General features: G+C 31.3%; 2 protein-coding genes across 2 annotated transcripts in view; one reads left to right on the top strand and one right to left on the bottom strand.

Moving 5' to 3' along the window:
• Positions 1–4,470, top strand: part of LOC124897242 — a 5,882-nt gene extending 1,412 nt beyond the window's left edge. Inside the window, exon 2 of the mRNA XM_047410031.1 lies at positions 3,826–4,470. Coding sequence (XP_047265987.1) covers positions 3,826–4,253 — 428 coding nt within the window. The 3' untranslated portion in view covers positions 4,254–4,470. The remainder of the gene's footprint in view (positions 1–3,825) is intronic.
• A 33-nt stretch (positions 4,471–4,503) lies between these two features.
• On the bottom strand, positions 4,504–14,009 carry LOC107870699. Its single transcript, XM_047410027.1, has 4 exons — positions 13,999–14,009; positions 10,230–10,384; positions 9,924–10,144; positions 4,504–5,050 (listed from the first exon to the last, which is right to left on the bottom strand). Exons 1-4 carry the CDS (start codon positions 14,007–14,009, stop codon positions 4,811–4,813), a joined length of 627 nt encoding a protein of 208 aa, XP_047265983.1. The 3' UTR covers positions 4,504–4,810.
• Between the last annotated feature and the right edge of the window lie 10,549 nt (positions 14,010–24,558).

Here is a 24,558-nt window from a genome sequence, read left to right as displayed (position 1 = left end):
ATATATATATATATATATATACTACAATATATATACAATTTATAAAATATATACACAAATATACAAAACATATGCTACTTAATATAATAAATTAATAATACTTGATAGTAAATTACTAATATATTAAAAGTAAGTTTTAAATTTAAACTAGAAATTCAATTTAAATCATTAAATGAAAAAATTACAAAGTAAGGACTAAGAAGTGAATGAATGTTGAATTTTATTGATTGCGAAATGATCCAAAATTTATAATTTACATGAATGAAAAATCTACAAATTATGCATCATTTTTTTCAACTCATTCATGTTAATATTAACGGGAACTTGCATAGGATAGTCAAAGTCAACGGGGGCAAAACCATACATTGGACTTGATTCTGCCGAGTTCTCCCGTGAAGACATAATTTCTTCAAGTTTTTGCTCGTCGTTCGGCTTCGGTTCCATTCCTTGATTTCTTCTTTCCGCTCTAATCCAATCTCTGAGGTAAACTAGAACATTCATTGCATTGTTTCCCAATGAGTGTCGGTTGTCTCCAAGTTGCTGTCGTCCCTGACTAAAAGCGTTCTCTGATGCAACGGTTGACATTGGAACATTCAAGATATCTCTAGCTAATCTTGAAAGCACAGGATATTATGTTTCATTACTCCTCCACCAATCCAACGTGTTGATCCGTCGTCTGCGATCCTCTGACGGTGATCGAAGATAATATTTAAGCTCTTCCCGATAAATTGATGTGTAAACTCTCTTATCAACACCGTTCCAACAAGGTAAATCATAAAAGAAATTAGGAAAACCACTATGTGCCGGCCTTTTAGAAGATGATGGTTCCTCGGGGGGATGAGGAGCGACAGTTGAAGTGATATTTATAGGTACGGCTAAATCAACTAAATCAGTATAGTGATTATATAATTTTTCTATGTATTCATTCGTATCACTCATAGTCATCCACAAATCAAGTTGTACTTGTTCAGAATCATTATTAGTATTTATTTTTAAGTTAGCATAAATAATAGTACTAAAGTGGCATATAGTATTATATTTCATACACGGATTTAGCATAGTACCAACCAAGTAAATAGGGGGAATCAGAAAAAAATATTTTTTAAGTTTAGTAAACGTGGCACCAATAGCTTCTTTATAACCTTCTTTATTTTTATATTTTTTGAGAAACCAGAAATATCGGTTATATATACCAAATATTACAAACAGCAAGATAATAAGCACCGAAAAATTCAACCGTAGCTATATAAATTTTTTTAAAAAACTTAACAAAATCATTAATTACAACCCAATCAGAATCATGTAGCATGCAATCAGCAGAATCAGCAAATGAACGCAATGTTGTTTAAAAGCTAGTGTAATAGGAACTCTATATTTATAATAAATTTTTAAAAAATCATGTGTAGAATTCCATCTAATATCAATTTTCTCAGGCATCAATATCGACGCAAGTTCATTTTCTTGACATTTAGCTTTAAATTCTCTAATTCTTTTTCTTCGATTATTTCCTTGAATAAAACCAACAACAAGACGGATTTTTTCAATATATAAAGTTCAAAAAATTCAAGATCATCTTTTACAATTAAATTATATATATGACATTCACACTTAATGTGAAAAATTTCAGGTAACGGCAGGATAGCTTAAATTTTAACTTTGTTATAGCAGTCTTGTTGTTAAAAGCATTATCAAAAGTAATACATAAGATTTTATTTTCGATACCATAAAATTCTGCAACTTTAACAATCGAATCAGCAATAAAATCTCCAGTATGTTTACGATCTTCATCATATAAAAAAGCAAGAATACGTTTTTGCATCACAAAATTACTATCCATCCAGTGACAAGTACCGGTTAAATAATCATTTTTATTTACAGCACGACCAAGATCAGAAGTTAGGGATAATCTACATTGAATATTTTTTAACAATGTTGATAAATAAAAGCAATATTGTGAATGAAGTCTAAAAATATCAAACCAACAAGTACTTCTAGGAATACCATTAAACAAAGGATTATAAATTGCTTGAAAATAATGAATAAAGGCATCAGAAGAAGAAAAACTAAAAGGCAAATAACCTACAGTTACCATTTTAGCTATTTCTTTCCGGTCCCTCAATTTATTATACTTCTTCATTACCTGACCGGTTGCTGGGTCCATTCTAATTTGCATTGGCCCACCAACATTCTCAGCACCTCGTGCAATATTTAACTCTCTTTTGTGAGCATCACCTATATGTCTCATTAACGTAACCGTACCCCCTTGCTTGCCTCCATTTTTATGCTTATATATTTGCTAACAAATATTGCATTGCACCTCAGTATCTGATATACGTTCAAAAAATTGACATACAATACTAGTTGTTTTAGAGCTCTTGGGGCACGGGGAGGACGGGGAGGGAGATTAAACGATTCAGATCTAACGTTAGCATTTTCTACTGCGATGTCTCATCAATATTTTCATCATCTTCGTCTAAATTAACCGCATCTACTTCATTTTCTTCTTCTATACCGTAATTTTTCTGAGCTTCTACATAATCCATATCGTGGGAACCTACACCTAAAGGTACACCTACTTCTTCCTCAAAAGGTTGACTAAGCGGTGCCGAAGGCACGCAGGTATATCTACTACTTGAAGTACCTCTATCGCTAGTAATTCATTTTTTACTACTACTATCGTTTCCGGGACAAAAAATTTTAACACCTTTAGTAGCGAGGTTTCTTAATTTATCCATAATATAAATTAAACTAAAAAAAAATAAATCAAAATACACAAATATAATAAAATTAAATATTCAACAATTAATACACTAAATAAAAATTAAACGTAAGAGATGGAACGACAATACCAAATTTTGGAAGTATGCGAAGGTTGCGACTTTAGAAACTTTCACTCGTACTTTGTAATCGCAAAATTAAAAAATTAAAGTGAACACTTTAGGAAATTAAATATATAGAATGTTTGAGATGTGAGATTTGAGAGAGAATGAGAATTGAGAGAATGAAAAATTGTGTGAAAAATGATTTGAAAGTGTAGGGTGTTTATAGAATTTTTTTGGGGGTTAAAAAATATTTTTAAAAGTAAGAAAAAAAATAAAAAAAAATCACAAATTAGCCGTTTGGACCCAAAAACGACTATATAGCCGTTGGGCCAACAGCTAGTTTGAACTTTGAGCCGAACAACCCACTTTTTTTTAAAAAAAAAAATAAAATCGGGCCGGTTCTGGGCCGGTTAACCGCGGGCTTGGTCTGGGCCAGATTAATCGGGGCCCAACCAAAAAAATAAATCGGCCCGGTACCCGACAGCCAATGGGCTGACCAGTCCGGGTCAAACTGGGCCGATTTTCTTAAACGGGCTGATTCGGGCTGGGTCAAGACGGCACGTTTGACAGGTATATATATATATATATATTCATATATCCTTTCAGTGTTTGTAAAGTAGCTAGTAGTACTAAATTACTAATGTTCATTTCTTTGTAGCTTCTCCCTTAAAAAAACAAAAAAAAAAAAAAAGTTGTTGCCAATTGATATGTAGTTGATATGGTTTTTTTATAATCCGTCGCTGGATAGAGCTAGCGATGATTTCTTTTACAAAAGTCATCGGTCGATATCGCTAATTCCTGTTTTTCGGTGAAAAATCGCTGAGGAATAGTTTGGATGGTTGCTAAATATTGTATGGTATTACTATTAGTTTAAATTCCATGTTTGTTTTGATCTGATCGGTACTTAAATGGCATTGCATTGTATCATTAAAATCAATTGGGTAAAAACGAAAAGTTCTATGGCCGATTATTTGGTGTGGTCGCATCGTTATCTAATATGTTTTCTCATTTTATCCTTGTTATCTTTGTTCGTGTATGAAACTATTTAATGTATTCATTAAAACAACACTACCATACATTATATATCTTATATGTTTTTTCTCAGTTTGTCCTTGTTCATATTTGTTCATGTATGAAACTATTCAATGTATTCATTCAAACAATACCATATATTATAATACAATACAATCTGATAATGCACAACCACCATCCAAAGACGTGCCGGCAGAGAAAGCAAGAGCAAGGACAAAGGAAGAGAAGGACATAGCAGAAGAGAGAAGGAAAGAAAAGGAAGCAGAGGCCAAAATGGAGCTTCATGAATCCAAAGCTGCCCATGCTGGGGAGAAGTTGGAAGGAAAACATGGTCATGGAGGACATGCTCCCTATAGTACCCATTCCAAATGCTGCCACCAACCCTCTTGGTGGTCATGACCATCATGCCCACCCAAAGAATTCCTAATTAGCAGGATGTGAGTTACTGTTCACTAGTTTTAATTAAGCATGAATACGATTACCTTCAGTTTTTTAGGCTTTTTTGTATACATGTACAATAATAAAACTTTATCCATGGTCCATGTCACATGTGAGTGGCAAAATGTGAAATGTTGGTCATTGAGAAGTGGTGGAATGAGAAAATATATTGATCGACAGTAATGATAGTTAGCAGAAATGCTCATCTAAATGCTTTTCAAACGTTACGCGACTCTTTAACTCTTCACTGATTCAACAACTAATGACTGAAATTCTGACATTTTGACAGTTCAATATCATGTATACATTGATAGTTTTACAGGTACAACTAATGTTTTGTTCGAGGAATGAATGAAACCTTGCTTCCTGGCATCAAGACGGTTCCAACAAAGCAGAGACAAAAGAACATTGAATGCCCAAACTTTAGTCCTTGAGAAGGAAGCAAAATAATGTACCCGCCAGCAGTAATTTAGTAAAATATCAACCTCAAATACGATCAACTAGCCATTTAACGTCTTTCAAATCCACTCCAATTTGCCTTGGCGTTCCACTCGATGTTGAATTTTACCAGCAGTTGAGAGTGCCTGGCTTGTTATCTTAGCAGGTTTTGTGGTGTACTTCAGCTGGAACTTGGGATATTGCTTGTGGTGGTGTTCTTCTGAGCTAGAAGGTGTATCCGGAACAATTTCTTCGAAAAATTCGTCTGCAACATCTCCATCTTCATCTATCCTAAGACGCTTGCCATACCATCTTAATCCCTGTGCCAAGAAATGAACACGATGTGCATTGAAAATAACAAAGTACCATTTTAGAACTACAAGATCCCACCACAAAGGGAAGAATTGATACCATTTCAAGAAAAGATTGCAAGGAGGGAAGGTTCACGGAATAACAGGAAATTAATGTAAAGATTAGTAAAACAAACAAAATTCGGGTCATGGAAACTGCAAAGTTAAAGACTCTCATCCATCTCACCACTGAAGAACCATTTGATGGTTACAAACTTACCATTAAATACTGCAGATGATAGAAAATTGACCGAGAAACTTGATGAGTTTTTTCTCAAGAAAGTAACAATTTATTACCACATAACCAACAGGTGCTATCTGTATGGAGTAGTAAAAAAAAAAAAATACAAACCAGAGCCCAACATACCCACTAAGTGTAGTCCTATAACACTTCCACTAGTGCGTCCAACAACATACCCAGTGTAGTCTTACAACACTTTAACAAGTGGAGTCTGAGAAGGATGTACGCAAATTTTACTCTTACTCTAGTGGGTTTTACAGAGGTTGTTTCTGATATTCCTCGGCACAAAAGAGAAAAAAGAAGCTTTTGAAGCAGGAAAAATATGAAAGACACAACGCAAATGAAACAGCATATAGCACCACACATTGGAGAATAAAAGATTACGCTATTACTAACTAGTACTATTAATAGAGGAGAGGAGAGGAGGCTAGTCCCTTGTCTCTCCCACAACACTGGACTACCTACTAACCATCTACTCTAATCCTTGATCTCCGTATCTTCCTATCTAGGATCATGTCCTCATTAAGCTACGATTGTGTCATGTACTCATGTCTAATCACCTCCCCCAATTCTTCTTCAACTTACCTCTACCTCTCCTAACTCCTGCTATAGCCAAGCTCTCCAACCTCCTGCTACAAAAAGCACACCAACCATGCATACGTCCATGACCAACGAGGAATGCACTTATGATGAGGTATTCTACCAGCAACAGGAAAAATAAAGCAAGAGATATAACCAAAATCTTAATCAAAGAAGAATCCACGGACGAGATAACCGAAGCTATCTTAAGCTTAAGCTTCAAAACCTCAAGTGGAACTAACAATAAGATGAAAACTCTTCGGGATAATCCAAACACCACTCCTGATCTAGAAATTCAATATTTTTTGTTGGAATGCTGCTTTTCACTTTCTTATAGTTAGACAGCGACCAGTTGTATACATAGGAATTGAGATTTAACAAGACATCCTCAGAGACACTTGCATTGAATCAATATAAAGGTATTCTAGTTTAAAGTCAAGCATTCAACTGTATTGTGAAATGGCCTCATGGAAAAGATGTGATCTTACAAAAGGTAAATGGGAAGTTGGAAACAGGGATCCTACATAACCAACAAATTTTCGTTCAGTTAAAATCAGTGCCTAAATGGATCTCATGAGAAGAAATTCTCCCCTCAGTGACGCCTTTAATTTATAGTGCTCTTCACACTTCAAACTTGTCTACAAACTACTAATTGTGTTCAAATAAACAAAGGGACATTTTAGCTGTTTTTTTGCACGAATTAATTAAGAATGTTGAGAACCAAGAAATATGTATTCCACAATTCAAAAGAAGGAACGTCGCATCTACTCTCCTCCAAATTTCAGGAACTTCTGCATGAATGCCCCCGTCTAAAGATTCTATTATATCGCCTAGCATAGACTTCGTTGAAATATTAGTAGAAGTAAAATGAACAATTCAATGAGTAGAAATGAGAAATCAAAACAAATAAAGTGGTAAGGGCGACAAAGAGAAGTCTTACGAATAAGTCAAAATGGCATTGACAGAATCTTACCTTCTCACTTGTCAGATGCTCCTCTTTTTCATTATTCTCAAGAATCCTCACAAAAACAAATGAGAGATTCATCACACGCTGTAGAGACAAAAATTTTAAATTCCTAGCCCTATATCAGGACCGGTTGCTTTCTTTCAGATGGAAGAACAGATCACTATAAGCCAAATAGACGGTGGAACTTCTAGCTACTAAGTACCCCAGCTCAAAAGCCCTCAAGTCTAGGCTGGCAAACCATATCCTAATTCGCTAGACTCAAGTCTAGACTGGCAAACCATATCCTAATTCGCTAGTAATACCTGGTGGCAAATTGTTGCAGGGAAATATATGGCATGTCCTTAAATACCAAAATCAACCACCAAACAAAACTTGCATTAGAAAATAGCCAAATAGTAAATGCTAATTCTTCATATACGCCCCTGAGATAATTCAAACATTAAGGTTGAAGCAGCCTCTTTCCAGATAATAACAAGCAAACATCTGAAAACTAAATTAAAAATTTGTGATTAGGTAATAGACTAAGAACTTGATAACTTAAAGCCAACTTGATGTATAGTCGAAAGTCTCCACAAATGAATTCCATTAACTGGCCTTACAAGGTACTCAGAGGAATTTCATAAACTAGCCTAAAAAGGAAATTGTGAATGACAAGTTTATTAGTTAATTGTGTGTGAGCAATTGAGGATATACTATGTCCCACTGCACTCTTTTTTTTTGGAGAAGGTAACGGTTGATATCCCATTGCACACTCTCAATGAATTTTCTTCAACTCATGCTTTGAGCGTTTTTACTTGTATGAGACAAGATTTCTTTACGCACATCAAAATTCTTAAGATATTGCCCTTTTTCTGGGGAAAACTAGAACACTTGGGAATAGGAAATATAAGGTGTTCTCATGCTGAAGTTCCATATACAATGATGCAACAGCACTGACTACCTTCCATTCCCTTTTCTTGGAGTTATCTTTAGATGCAAACTTTTGTAAATATTGTTTACAGGCAAAAGGTGGATTCCTAGGAAAAATACTCTTATGTTGAACTAGTCTATTCACAGTATCACAACTTTTTGCCAAGTGAAATCACTTCCATCTGTATTTCAACAATTTGGACCGGAAGCATAGAGAGGGATCTTTCAATGACGTTGAGATCTAGCAAGGTGAAGCTCAAACTCCTTTATAAACTTGCAGAAACTTTTCTGAGGATGGATATGGAATGGATATGCATAGCTAAACTTTCAAGATGTGGACCTATCTTTGGTCATTATCAATAGAAGTTACTTGCATCCTTCATTAACTGCAAAATAAGGAAAATATATTTCATCGAGAATCCCATCCCTGAGCATTACCAACTACACATTTCGACCACCAAAGTTCAAAGAGACTATGCAACTGGACCCTCAAGCACACCTCTAGCGAACAATCAATGGTAGCTAGCTAAAATAGTATTTGAGAATCCTGCCAATCATCAAATTTATGAAAACCCCTTCCCCTCTGACATCATAAGCTGGATCCACGATTTAAGTACGGGTTCAACTTTTAAAATCCTAGCATCGAACCATTATACTTTTAAAGTTATAGGTTCATATCTATTATTTGTTGCAATTTGTGTTTAGCGTTGAAAGTATTGGGTAAGATAAAGTCGGTAACATTAAGCTACATCCGCCCCTCTCTGACATACCACTCTTATCTTTTTCTTAGTACTCTAGAACCAATTTCTGCACCTGCCTTCTACACAAATGGCATCTATTATCCACATTAATGAGTTTTGTTTGATTTTGGCTTAACAAGAATCTGGACAAACCTCTACCTGTTCAGATACATAGTTTCTTCAAGTTCCACTAGCTACTTTCTATTTTGATAAGAGTAGGTGCTTGCATCTCACTCGCTGTCTACTAAATAAGTCTTTCCTGCCCATCCATATATTTAATCTCAAGTAAAGTGAAATCTACATGCAAATACTTATAAACTTTAAAATAACTCATTTATCAGTGCCTTTATTAGGAGAAATAGTTCGAATCCAGGATTATACTTAGAAAACCCAATATTATAATGCATGCAAATTTTCAAGTATGGGATCAATCAACAACCAAACCACTAACTGCTCAAATGCAATCCACCTAACTTCTTCACCCAGGGCCAGAAGAAATTTTAGCAAAAAACACGTCCTTCTCTAATAATGTAATTTAATAAGTAACAAACAGAACAAGCTACTTATGTGCATTGCATAATCATAGAACAGGTTAACAAGCATATCTTTCGAGATATTATAATTACAGATAAAGTAATCCATTTACCATGATTCCTAGGTAATTTGGATACAGTGGATTTGTTATACAAAAAGACTAGCTCAGAACAAGAAAAAGTAGGGCTTATGCGCCTGTTTAAACAAACAATCAAACTAATTTTGCAGATTACCAACAAATCAAACTATTTTATTGTTGATTATTATCAAACAGACTTGTGCAGAAATGCAGGTAATGTTGTTTGGTCCGGCCCTTCCCCGGACCAAGTGCATAGAGAAAGCTTTAATGCACTGGACTGCCCTTTTTTATTACTCCCTGTATTCCACTTTATATGAAACACTTTAGTTAGTTCCAGAAAAATGACATATTTCTATATTTAGTAACAATTTAACTTTAAAATGCTCATTTTAACTTAATGAGATGATTTATGGCCACACAAATATCCTATGACTTATTTTGTACTACAAGTTTCCAAAGTCGTTCTTTCTTAAACTTTGTGTCAAATCAAACTACATCACATAAATTGGAACGAGCAGAGTAACAAAATCAAAGCCAATATTACCATGTAAGTATATTAAATCTCCATTTATTAACCTGAACACCACCATCACGAGAACTACAACGAACATTAATCGGTCCAAATTACTTTCACGAGATGATTTATAGCCACACAAATATGTATGCACAGGTTTCAAGAGTTCCCTTTCTTAAACTCTGTACCAAGTCAAACTAAATCACATAAATTGTAACCAACAGAGTAACAGAATCAAAGTCAAATTAACAAGTATATACATTATCTCCGTTTTATTTACCTGAACACCACCATCGCGTGAACTACAGGGAACAATAACGGGTCCAAATTGCGGTTTCTCAACAGGTACTTGAATCGGAACACTGAAACCTCTACGTTGAACATTTTGAGCTTGAGCTGCCGCAGCTGCTGCCGCTACATCTTCCGCCGACGGAGATAATGCATTACCGTTGCTATTATTTTCAACTGCTCTTACTTCGTTACCTTCTTCTCTTGTAAACCCTAGAAATCCAGATATTTTTCTAAATAAACCCATTCTTTGATATATATAGCGACATACGTTAGCGAGGAAGATGAAAGAAATTACGGAAATGCCCCGCCGGCGGGGATGCAACGGGAATGTTTGGTGCCGGAGATATTGACAGAACGACGAGCTCGCCGGAGGAATGGTAAGTCTTGGGGTTTGACTGGTGATTTGCTGTAAGTATTAAAAGTTTGGGTGGGGAAAATGAAATAGTAATCCTTTATCCTTTTATCAAACTTTTTAATTTTATTACTCCCTCCGTTACACCCGTCCCAAATTGAGATAAAATATTAATTAAAAATAAATAAATTAATAACATATTTAGTTTACTATTAAATGATGTTTACAATTTAATTTTAAAAAAAAAATAATTAATACAAAGGATAAAACATAGAATAAATTATTTGTCTTGATTAATGGAAAAAAGATAAGTAAAATGGAAAATCAAATTAAGAAATTTGAAACGGAGAGAATATATATTAAAAATATAGTAGACATTAACATATTTATTTAAGATCATTAAACTTTTAAAAGAATTAGGACTTTCTTAAATTTTGTGTTCAAATAAATAAATTAAAATGAAAAAGTTATTAAAATTAATTAGTATTATTGTGTGGTCATAGTGTTATGCATGTGTCTTGTAGTTTCTTGTTTGTGGTATTTTGGTGTTGTTGGTGATTTCGTGTAGATAATTTATAATATTAATTTTTAGGTGTCTTGTTTTTTGTATCATTTTATTGTGTATTTTTAGATTTTTTATTTGTTATATCGATGTTTATATTGAGTTGAAGTCTATAAGAAATAATCTTTCTATTTCATTTGAGGTAATCGTATGGACTATATGCATTTTACCCTTTCAAGAACTCACTTTGTAAAATTACATCGAATATGATATTGTTGTTATCATTATATATTCTTTAGAATATTAAGTTATAAATATACATTAACAGTATAATAATTATGGATTGAACTCTTCTTTAGTACTAGACCTCTCAAGTTTGTCTAGTTTGTCCTTGATTTTATTATACGTGTTTATTAATAGATAGGGTAACTTACATAAATCTCTAAATATTTAAGTAATATTACATAAAATCTCGATTATTTTATTAATTATATTTTATTTTAATTTTTTGAAATGTGATACATATGTTATATGCTGATACACATAAAAAAATGATACATTTAAAACTAACAAAATATTTATTTAAGGAAATAATATATTCTCCTTTATTTATTATATTTTTTTATTCAAGGAAAGATATCTAATTTTTCTCCTTTTTTTTAGATTTAATTTAGGTGTTTTAATTATGTTTCTCTTTTTTCATCTTTAATTATGAAAGATATATTTTTTGGGTCTTTTTTCTCTTTTTTCGGTCTTTAATTTCGCCTTTAATTTTAATCTGCTTTTTTTAGATTTAATTTTAATTATGTTTCAATTCTTCTTTTAGTCTTTTTTTAAAAAAATATTTACTTTTGTTTCCTACACTAACTACACCATTACCTTTCATTAATAACATATAAATCACCCATAATACTATAAATATCACTCATTAATATCATATAAATCACCCAATAATTGAAATAAATAATTGTATCTATCATATGAATCATCATAATATCATATATCTATGAATCACCCAATAACTGAAATAAATAATTGTATCTACCATATGAATCACCATAATACCATATATATGAATCACCCAATAATTAAAATAAATAATTGTATTTACCATATGAATCACTATAATACCATATATATCACCCATTAATATCATATGAATCACCAAATAATTGAAGTAAATAATTGTATCTATTATATGAATCACCATAATACAATATGTATCACCCATTAATATCATATGTATCACCCGTTAAAATCATACAAAATGTATTTATCGTATGAATCACCATAATACCCATATAATGATATCATATTTATTATTCATATGAATCACCATTAAAAAAATAAACATGTATGAAAACTAAATAAATTTATATATGTATCAATAGATTTAAAAAAAAAAAAAAATGGGATAGATTTAGGAGAGAAAAAAAAAAGGGCAAAATACATATCTTAACATACTTAAGTACTTGATTACAAAAAATAGCAACACCTTTTCCTAATTACATTCTATAACATATGTAGCATTATTTTAAGTGGTCCCTATTTTTTTGCCGAATAAATTTTTTACTGTGATAAAATCCCCCTTTTCACTCATCCTTCTTTATCTTTCCTTAATTTAAATTTCTTTTTCCTATTTTTCTGTCACCAACCATCACTCTCTCCTCAATCTTATTGCATTTTGCACGATCTGTGATAAGGATTTGCTTCCCATATTTCTAGTAATTATTAATCGCATTTTGCATGTGAGCGTTTTATTTTTTTTCCTACTTTAATTCATCAAAAATTTAATTTTTAAGAGTTTTGTGTTTTAATGGATGAACACACTGCAAAAACACCTATAAACAGTGGCACAAGGAATATGAAATTAGTGTATGATGCACCATCTTTTAGTCTTGAGTTAACTCAAGAAGATTTAGTTACTGTTATTTCAAATCCTTTACAGTTGAGGAAATCTGATACATCAAAAGAGATTAGGTCGAAGTTTCACAACGACGAAGTGAAGATGAAGGAAATTTAAAAAAAAAGGGCTGAAGAAAACTCCTTCTCTAAAGGAGTAAAAAACTAAAAAATGGTACGAGAAGAAAAGGAAATCTAAAGAAATTGAAGACGATGTTGACAAATCTTATGATGAATCTGAAGAAGAAAGTGAGGAAGAGGTGTTTTTTTTTGTTTGTAAATGTATTATTTTTTTTTTGTGTTCAAGTAATTATGTATTTTCTGTTATGATGATATTTAGGGATTATGTGAAATATATATTGTTGAATTAACTACTCATGAATAGTATTTGGATATATATTTTTCTAGTATAGGTGATATGTATTTTTAGTATAGTTGATATGTATTTTTAATACAGCTGAATAATTTTGACCTATATGTATTTTTAGTGTAGTTGATATGCATTTTTTGAGTATTTGTATTTTTCAGTGTTTGTTGTATTTTTTATATGGTCAAAATACATATGCATGTTATTTTAGTTTAACTACCATAACAGTCTATTGTCTATATGTATTTTTAGTACATTTGATATGTATTTTCAGTGTTGATTGCAGTTATGATTTGATCAAAATACATATGCATTTTAATCATCTGAAATATATATGCATGTTATATGTTTTTTTTGTTTGATTGAATTTTATTTACAGATTAAGAAGTGGTAGTTTTACTTTGTATAGGTGATGCAGGACAAAATATTACTTGTCAGAAAACTTTCAAGATTTGCACCGCACATGTGCTCGTACAGTGACAATGATATTTATGGAAGCATACGCGCAATTTCAAACAAGGAACAGTTTAAAAACTTTTGTGAGAGTAGCATTTTTGGTTATTTTATGAAGAAGAAGCAGTGTGTAGTGCAAGCACAGTTGTGCAGATGCGTTATGACGCTTGAGGTGAAGGGTAGTTCTTCTTTTGGGATTATGATCTGTGCTAATGGCACCTCTCTTAGTTTTACTCCCATGAAATTTGCTATCATAATTGGATTGAATTGTGTGTCTAATATGTATGACTTTATTTTTTATGAGGGTGTACCAAATAGGATGATTGAAAAATATTTCAATGGGGCAGAAATTATACAGAAAAGGCAACTATATCTAGCATTCACGGAGAAAGTATGGGGGGAGAACAATGATGAGGATGCTGAAAAATTTGCAATTATGTATTTCCTACATTCATTTGTGTTGTCTAACATTGACACTGTTGTTATACCCCGTCTTCATTTTGATTTGGTAGATAGTGGTAGATATAAGAATTTTTCATGGGGTTCTTTATCTTTTAAAGATCTGGCTAGAAGTTAAACAACCGGCTGAAAGTCGGGGAAAAATTTTATTTGATTCAGGGAATGCCACTGGCTATTCAAGTGTGGCTATATGAGTATTGTTTAAATGTCCCACCAAAGATTGCATTGAAGGTTGAGAATCAGATTCCCCGATTATTAAATTGGAAGACGATTGCACCTCGTCCACGGTATGAGTTTTTGATGAATGCTATGTTTAAGGACAATGACAAGGTTTGTTGTGAACAAATATATATGCATTGATATGTATTGTATTGTATACATATATTCTTTTTCATTTTCAATTGTTTAACATATTATTTAACATATTCGTAGGTTGTATTTAAGAACATAGAGCCAACTGAAATGAAATTGGTAAAGTTTGAAATACCACAGAAGAATGTAACTGAAGATGAACGTTCAGTTGATTCTGACGATGATTTCCAGGATCCACCACAAAAGAAGATCAACGAACGTCCAAAGAAGAAACAGAAGGTGGATTCATCAACCCCAGTAGCGAAGAAACCTTCAGGGAAAAAGCAAGTCAATATTGTTGACGCGCATACCCAAACGAGGACTCTACCTCATCGTGCTGCCAAGGCTGTTGTAATGAGATACCTGTATTCAAGCCAATTCTAACACGACAGGCTTCTTCTTAAAAAACGAAGGAAGAAAAGCAAACAGCCAGGTTTATTTTTTCTCAGGTACAGTCAAAGGCAGATAGTCATGTAGAGAAAGTAGTCGTGTCAAAGCGTGAGAGTCATGTTGAGAAAGAAACATTTATTTCTAAGAAAGTTTTTGATGCATTCCGCAAAGAGGTATTTTTTTTTGTCAAATGTTTGTTTTACATTTAAAAATATGTGTTTAATGAATTTGTATGAATACAGATTCGTCAAGAGTTTAAAGGAGTTCGTGAAGATTTTACTCGAATTCATCAATTAGTGAAGAAAAAGTTCAAAAAAATGGTCAAAGCAATTGAACATAGCAAGGTAAAAGTTTTATTATTATATAATATCCACAGTATTAAAAAAATACATATGCAGAATATATGAAAAAATATATATGCAGTATATTGCTAAAAATACATATGAAGTTTATACAAAAAATACATATGATTTGATATAAAAAAAAATACATATGAAACGTAATACAAAATACATATACAGTGTGTCAAGAAATGTATTTTGATAAATACATATAGAGAGTTTGTAAAAAAATACATATGCGGTATATTGCTAAAAATACATATGTCGTTTATTCAAAAAATACATATGAGTTGATTTTTCAAAAATACATATGAAATGTATTACAAAACACATATGCAATATGTCAAGAAATGTATTTTTCAACACTAGGTATTTTTAGTGGGTTGGTATATACATATTAAGTGAAATCAAATAATAGTAGTTTATTCAAATTATACTTGTAGCAACAACATGAAGATACAGAGATTGAAGCACAACAGATGGATTATGCTGGTGTCAAAACATCACCACAACAATTTAGTCCTACTGTTGATCAGAATTTGGATGAAAATCAGGTGTTACAAAGGTAAAAAAATAACTAAAATATGATTATTCTCTTTAGTGCACAAATGTAATTACTTTTTTTGTGCAGTTATATGTTATTTTATATATAGTCCTGTATAAACATATACAACTGAATTTTTGTTTGAAGTTGGTTTAATTTTTTTTGCTTGTTTGCAAGGGGTGCACTGATTTGCATCCCGATAAAACAAACATTGAAATTGATTCTCAACATTTAATCCCTGATGAGCTTCTCCAAAGTATAAATTTGGATTATAATCGTTCTGAGAAGATTGTTCATCACGATGATCGAATATGTATAATGAATTGAACTTCAGTTTATGTGATGTAAAAACCATAACAATCCATAAGACAATTATATATTTTCTTTCATTTCTATTGCAGATCACTAATGAGAAATTGAATGATGCAAATTTATCTATTCACAGTTTACAATTCCATATGAGTTGTTACCAAGTCTTAATGCATACCGAAGAGAAAACATCACGAGACATCCACTGACAACTTCTGAAGAAGAACAAATCAATGAACATTTTAATGATAAAAAGTCCAAATATGTTGTTCAAGATCATTGTCAGGTATGTATCATGAATATATCTGAGGTTATGTGGGTTATTTTTGACATAAAAAAATAAATTGTTTTCCATTTTTGAAGGAAAACAAAGAGAATGTTGGATCAAGCTCTAAAGCAGACATGCACGGAGAGGTTGATCTTGGTATGGAGGAGATGACAATTCCTAAAATACAAGAATTAACCACTGATGAACAAAGGGATGAAACAGTTTTGCCTGATTCACAAGACACAATCGCTGATGACTTGCTTCTTAGTTTGAATGTATACAGTAGTAAAAGCATCATTGTTCATCCCTCTGCTAATCGTGAACTTCAAACTCCTATTCCTAAGTTAAGGATTAGGCGACCATCCAAATTCAAAGAGTCACCTTACACGATGAAATTTCGTTCAGCTGACGGTAAGTACAATTAGTTATATATTTAGCTTACAATGTAACATGTTATGCAAATATTTTTAATAATTACCTTTTTGTATTACATAACTATATAGAGAGCTCGAAAAAGGCACATACGTATATTCCCACAGAAATATCCATTTGTTTATCATCCAATTGATGGGATTGTGGATACAAAGATTGTCAACAAGTTCATGGATTGGATTTCTGAAAACCTTCTCAAAGTTCATGCTAAAGATATTTCTATTAAACTGTTTTAAGTTTTTTTTTTTTTAAATTACAGTATGTTCTCATAATTTAACATATACTAATTAACAAAAAAAGCAGGAAGGAAAATACGGATCATTACAAAAGGGGAAAATCAACCATTCTAATGATGCATTTCGGAATTGAGACTGTTGAAGATAAAAACTGGTTCTACACAATGGGGTTCCCTGATCAGTCATGGACCGACTTGGTTAGTATATATTTTTTTACAATGTTTTTTTTACATTTATATCACTAATTAAACTACATATTATGGTAGTAAATACATATCAGGTGCAAATAAGTATTTTTTTTATGTAATTTTTTATTATATAAAAAAGGATGTGATGCACTTTAACTTACATATGTATTTTTATATTACATACACATGCTAAATTTAATATACAAATAGTTTAAATTATCTAAAATTTGTGTTCTTACTTACTGCAGTATATTGATGTTTGCTTCTACTACTTGAGGAAGAAGTCGAAGTATGACCCCAACAGGTCTTATAAATGCAGCACAGTAGATTGCAACTTTATGAACATAATTAGATCTGTTCATGATGTCTATTCTGCGGATGCTGAAAATCTTACGGCGGGAGGACATGTGACACATCTTAATGAATATATAAATGGGTTCCGTATGCATGCTGTTGTGCAATGGCATACAGTGAAAGACATTTATATTTCAGTAAATATAAAGGAACAATATCATTGGGTGCTAGCAATTTTATCTTTCTCAGAGAGGTGCATATTTCTATATGATTCATATGAATTATCTGGTCATTATTCGATTGTTCTTGATGCCATTGAGAAATTAGCTGCGATTATCCCATTGTGTCTCGAACATTGTGATTTCTACGTTAAGAAAAGAATTCATGTTGAAAACCACCCAAGATACAAAGACAAAGACTCCTCGGATATGTTTGATGTGTTATTTCAAGAGAGTTTGCCTCAACAACCGAGCGGAAGCTTGTAAGTTATTTAATTTACATATAACAAAATTATATATTTGTAAAATATATATTAAAGCATATATGTGTTCTTTTTTATTATTTTTGTAGGGATTGTGGTGTCTATGTGGTTACATATGCGGAGTGTCTTTCTTATGGTCACAAAATTCTTGCGAATGAGTTCGACATCAATGCACTCCGTACAAGATATGCTGCACTTTTGTGGGATTATGGGACCAGAAAGTAAGATGTAAATGCTCATAGTGATGTCGAAGCACCTTTGAGGCCTTCAAGACAAAGTAGAATAATTAGTGTAATTGAAGTTTTTGATGTACGATGTATGATGGATTGATTACTTTATATAGTTTAGACGCTGATTTATGGATGTAGATACTGATTATACAAACTAATTTTGATGTTTTGAAGTGGTTCTAATTGTAGGTTATAATAGTACTAATTCAAGTTTAATACGAGTACTTTATGTTGTTCTTCATTTTACTGTGTGATTTTGTTAAAAAATACATATGTATTGTTCATATTATGCTTAAAATACATATGCAGGAATTTTTATGCCTAAAAAATACATATGTGTTGTTTTTAGATGAGAAAAATACATATGCAATGTTATGCCTAAGCATTTCAAAAATATATTTGAAATTTTTAGTTTAAAAATGTCAATGTTATGTTAAATAAATATGCAATGTTAGAAAATACATATGCAGTGTTCATATTTTGCTAAAAAATATGTAAGCATTATAAATAAAATTTAGCATAAAAATACATATGCAGTGTTAATAATAAGTTTTTCTAAAATACATATTGTTCATAACTAATATTTATTTTGATATGTGTCCAATTAATATGATTATAAATAAAAACTGGAATTAAAAATAATTTTGAACTTTTAATACAATTCTGTAATTTATGGTGAGATTTTATTTTACATAAATACATATGCAGTGTTAATATTTTTTATTAAAAATACATATGTATTATACATTTAAATATATTTTTATCATATAAACACATATGCTGTGCTAAAATTTTGAAATTCAAATATAGATTTACAGAATGTCATATTTGGCTAAATCAATTAACAATTACGAACTAAATAAGTGTTTGGTTAATCAAAGTTACCAACTTTAACCAAAAAAGTATATTCAATGCTAAAAATACATATGAACTGCACATTCAAAATACATATGTAATGTTCAGATCTTTCAACATTTACATATGCAGAATTCAGATTTAACTATGTTCACTTGTCAAATGATGATTAAAAAAATAGTTCAAGTTTATAAAAAATGAAAATAAAATTGTAAGCAATAATACGGAAAGAGAAATGTTTCATTTTCGATATTTGCTACAAGAACGCCTATTGTGACCCTTAGCCCCACAACCACCACATGAGTTGATATTCTTCTATCCAAACATATCCCGGCTTGATTTTTCACGATTCTTCTTCGCAGGTCTTCCTGAAGGTCTTTTGTATTTTGGAGGCAGTACTATTTCACCAAGTACGCTCTCTGGAATTAGCCAGTCATCTTTGTGTGGCAGCGGATAGATGGGAACATCATATGTTTTCAAAACAGTTTTTGGTTTAAACAAATCACAACAGTATGACCCCTTCTCAAAATTCTTCTTCTCCAACACCGCACAAGCACGTGCACAAGGTATCTGATCTAGTTGAAATGCATTACATGAACATTTTTTTTCTTTGAGACAAATAATGTAGTATTTTTATTTGTCGTGTACCGTATACAAATATTTTGTGGTTGGTACAACTTGATACAAAAATAAAAAGTTTAATGATATGCTACAAAAAGATGAAATTCATATTTATATGATATGTTGTAAGCACACCAGCATTTTTTAAGAAAAAAAAATACATATACAGAGTAAAAATACATATGCAGAGTACATAATATTTTTCTTACTTAACTTTTTAGTTTTTTTTTTAAATGTTTCCATTCATTTAATACTTAATGGAAGTTATTTTATTAATTATTTTTTTCAGAAGTATAAATTCCAAAAATGTAAAAGGTCATGTCGTCATATGAGTACACAAAGTCTCGTTCTCTTTGAGTATGTCATGAAACTTTTCAATGAGTGGTGTGAAGGTATATGGAGTCTGTTGCCTATTTTCGCAGTTTCATTTTGCAAACAATAATCGAACCTTCTCAAGAAAGTCATAAATTGGCAGTTCTCTAGCTGATATAAGTACTTTATTTATTGACTATGTTTGAAGTCAAAGTTCACCCTCGGTTAACTGTTGCATAGGACCTAGCCCACTTTTTGTAACCAGCCAATTCCAAACAATTCTTCACCCTAATATCAACTGCCTCAACTTTTTCCATTAATATTTGAAATTCTGGCTTTGAATATGATTTGGCCATTGTATAAAAGATCTCCGACAATGCATCGCGTGACTTTCTGTAAAGTTTTTTAACATTCCCCCATAGATGCCACATACATGCATAATGTGGAACGTCGTTGTACACATCGCTAACAACCTTTATGATGCTTGGATTCCTATCAGAAACAACACACATATATTGTCTTTCCCCGTACGCTTCCTTTAGATTCTGAAAGAACCACGTCCATGATGCATCATTTTCAGAATCAATCACGCCATATGACAAAGGAAATATATGACCTGTATATACAAAATAATTATGCGCAATAAAATAAAAATACATATAGGAACTGCATATGTATTTATTATATATACAGGTAATTAAAACTACATATTTTATTAAATAAATGGTATCAATTACATATAATAAAATTTAGACACACATAACTATAAAACGTAATCATTTTTAAATGTTTTATTTCATGAAACTTTGAAACTCTAGGTAATTTTATACACACACATATATATATTTAGTGGAGATATGTATTTTCAGGTGATACGCAGAAATACAAAAATATACAATAGTTTTTACAATATAATTATTACAAATTCATACTAACATTCTCCATCCACTGTACATGTTGTTGCAAATGCCCCAGTATACATTCCTCTCAGATGACTAGCATCAATAACTACGACCGGTCTACAATGATTGAATCCCTTAATGAATGCATTTAGAGCGATAAATACATACGAGAACTCATTTTCATCTATCTTCTTCATTCGTATATGTGACTCTGGATAGGTAGTATTCAATACATATAAGTATGATGACATTTTCCCATAAGATGCTGATGGCTTACCCCTCAACTCTTCTAACGTTTTTTTTTTCACCCTCCAACATAAAATGTATGTCAGATCCATAGCAAAATCTTCCTTCATGTCATTTCTAATTTTCGTTGCACTGTATTTTCTTTTGTGGTTCTTGAATTTGTGTTTAACAATACCACCTATCATCATACTAGTAGCATGCACCTTTGGATAGATCTTGTGCTTCACCGGACATGTATGTTGAGGTCTGAATTCTCTTATTCTAAACATTCCAGTTTCTCCCATTCCCGATGCACGCATTAAAAATTCGCATTTTCTTGATTTGCAAAACAACGTATACCTGCATCCTACATAATTTAGTATTTTGAAAATACATATCCAAACTAATATTAAACAACAATAGAGTGATATAGAATGTACGTACGTTTTCTTACTTGACCTTTTACTTCGCGTTTGAAACTTCTTCCTAATTGAATAGTCCTTCATGACTGACTTCAAAAAAAATCTTCTCAAGTAAACCTCGTCTTCCTCAACATGTTTGTGATGTGGATCTGAGATAATCAACTCCACAGTATCCATTTCAAATACATCTAATGCTTGTGTATCTTCACAAACCACCAAAGCTCCTTCATTTGTTGTATTTATTAGTGTTTGAATATTATCACAGTTGGTTATTCTTTCAGCAACACGTATATAAGAACTAGCCACGTTGCTCCCTACAACTTTCTCCAAAATGGTTACATATAAAGGAAGACAATTCATGTCTTGTATCTGCTTTTTTCTGAAATATAAACACCTTTAAATCCATAGCATTATGTACTTCTATCTGCCCTGCATTAGCAGTAATTTGATATTCCACTAGAATACGTTTTCTCATTAAATCCACACTTAAGTGAGATGCCAATTCATCGTGCAGCTCAATAAATGTTGTTGATGTGCTCAACAGTATAGCATCAGTGATATATTCTTCATAGTTTTTTTCATACGTCCACCGACCTAAGTGCTTCACAAGCACTGGTATGCTTCCCATTTCTACTTGATTTAACAAAAAAAATAAACAAATATAAACATGTTGTCAAATTATAACTTGTTAAAACAAACACTTTTTAGCTTTAACTGCAAATAAACTTACACAGCCAACATCTCCATTCAAAAAAAAATTTAAACAAAATTTGTTTAACGTAAAATACAAACACAAAAAAAACTATTAAACCAAATACAGAAACTACTGAATCAAACCGAAGAAAACCTTGTATAAAGTCTATTATCAGCAAAAACAGTTATACTATCAAATTCCGACAAGAAAATCAAAAAATACATATGCAGTGTTAATATTAAGCTGTTCAAAAATACATATGCAGTGTTAACATTAAACATATCAAAAAATACATATGGAACACACCTAAATTAAATTCTGAACTGTGTGAATAGAATTTCATCACATTCAGCAGCTCAATTCAATCATCCATTGAGCAATGATTTTCATAAAATAATTGAATCAAATTCAACTCGAAATTTGTTTAACTTATTTTCATAATCGATTATAGAAAACTCTGAAAATATACTACAAAACTTCACAATTTTATCAATTGTTAAATCGATCAAAATAACAACAACCAATACTGAAATAAATAGTCGATGAATGAAATCTAAAAAACTGAAACAACTAATAAACTGAATTTTTGCAACAAAAAATTTCAATTCTGAAGTTTTTTGTTATAGATGTTGAATTTCCTCCTGCTTTGATTAAAAATAGAAACTAAATAGGAGCATCAGTAATGGCTGAAACAAAAAATCCAACCAAAAATACTTAATGATTACGTACCTTAAACAACAATAACAGATGAATTTTCAACTGATAGTTGAATTCGAACAATTTGAATAGAAGAATCTATAATTGGATTTGATTCAAAGAAATTAATGCTTCATTTTGAAACTGATGTTGAATTCGAAGAAGATACTGTAAAATTTCATATGAACAACATCAATGGTTGAACATAAAAACACGGTTGAATTAGACGAAATTTCTCATAAAAGCGAAAAGCAGATTTTGATTTTTTTTTCTCAGATGAACTCGTTAATTTTGAAAACTGAAATTTGAAATTTGATCAATGATGTTAAGCTGAAACGAAAGTTGCGTGATTGAAGTTATTTTAATGGAAAAGGAATCTACAAAATTAATTAATTGGTAATTATACCATATTTACCTCAACAAATTTCAATTATTTAAGGGAGGTAAAATTAGTTGTATATGTATTTTTATGGCATCAGTTTTTAAAAATACATAATACAAGTTGCTACAAAATGTAATTATGAAACTGTTGCTACGAAATTAATAATTAGGGTCTCAAGTATGTCATTTCTGAATTTTGCCTACAAAAAAAGTGTATGCATTAATGGAGGAGAAAAAATCAGGAAGGAAGATGATTTAAACATTAATGGAAGAGAAAAAATAAGGAAGGAAGCTGATTTAATTGTTGATAATTAGGGAGATATTTTAGGAAAGAAAATTTAGAATGGGTTAATGGTGAAGTAAAAATAAGATATGAGTATTCTTGATATGTATCAAGAGTAAAGTTGAAAAATGAGATTTTATATAAATTTTTAAAAAATAAGGGATATTAGGTAATATAATCTCTTAATTATGAAATTTGCTTAATTTATCCTAATAGATAAGTGATTTAGATTTGTTCAGTCAATCCAACTATTTCAGCCATAGTTAATACATTTCGTTTGATATCACTATCTCCTCTTCACTCCTAAGTCCAAAGTGCTAACAAGAGTAAGTAGTGGTTGATTTTCTTTCGAATCACTGAAATATGAGAAAATTAATAATATTAAATGTATTTGAATTGTGAAAATATATGAAGTTGATTGAGTTACTCATTGATCAGTTCAACATCCACCATAACTCCATAAATATATTCCTTGTTAGATATTTGCTTTTCATTTGAAAAAAAATGTATTTCTTTCTGTTTGAGACTACAAAAAAAAATAGAAAAAGATATCATTTAGTTATTGGAAAAATGTGGATTAATGTGATTTTCGAATATAGTGTTTTTGAGTTTGATTATTTATGGTGTTTACACGTGGCTCTTGTTGTTTCTGATTGAACTTCAGTAGTTAATTTCATGACCTTCAAATTTTCTGTCTTAATCAACTACCTTTTTATCAGAGAAAGTTGTTTGTGTCTATTTGACTAGGTGTTGGAGCTTCTTTTGTAATATTTTTGATAGATTCAAAAACTGGGAGAAGAAAAATTGAATCAAGAGTTTGTATATGATAGCGGAAAAGAGAGAGAAAAAAGGAAAAAACAGTTCTAACACTATTTTTCTCATGTTTGGGTATATAACCAAACAAATTTGTACCATTTGTTTATCGCCTTAAAACTTATATGGAAAGAGGACCATCAATATTATAAAATGTTAATACTCGTTCTCTAGAAATAACACAAAATTAAAGTTGTTTTTTGAAAGTATAAGGGTACCTTGATTTCAGATATTAAGGAGATCGAAATTTTTTTTATAGAGAGAAATATCTAAATAATTATGTAGGTAAATATATGAACGGTCTTTGATGATTATGGTACT

Source organism: Capsicum annuum, chromosome 1 (assembly GCF_002878395.1).
Source record: "Capsicum annuum cultivar UCD-10X-F1 chromosome 1, UCD10Xv1.1, whole genome shotgun sequence".
NCBI lineage: Eukaryota > Viridiplantae > Streptophyta > Magnoliopsida > Solanales > Solanaceae > Capsicum > Capsicum annuum.
The sequence above is the reverse complement of the archived record's forward strand: the minus strand, read 5'-3'. Positions and strand labels throughout refer to the sequence as shown.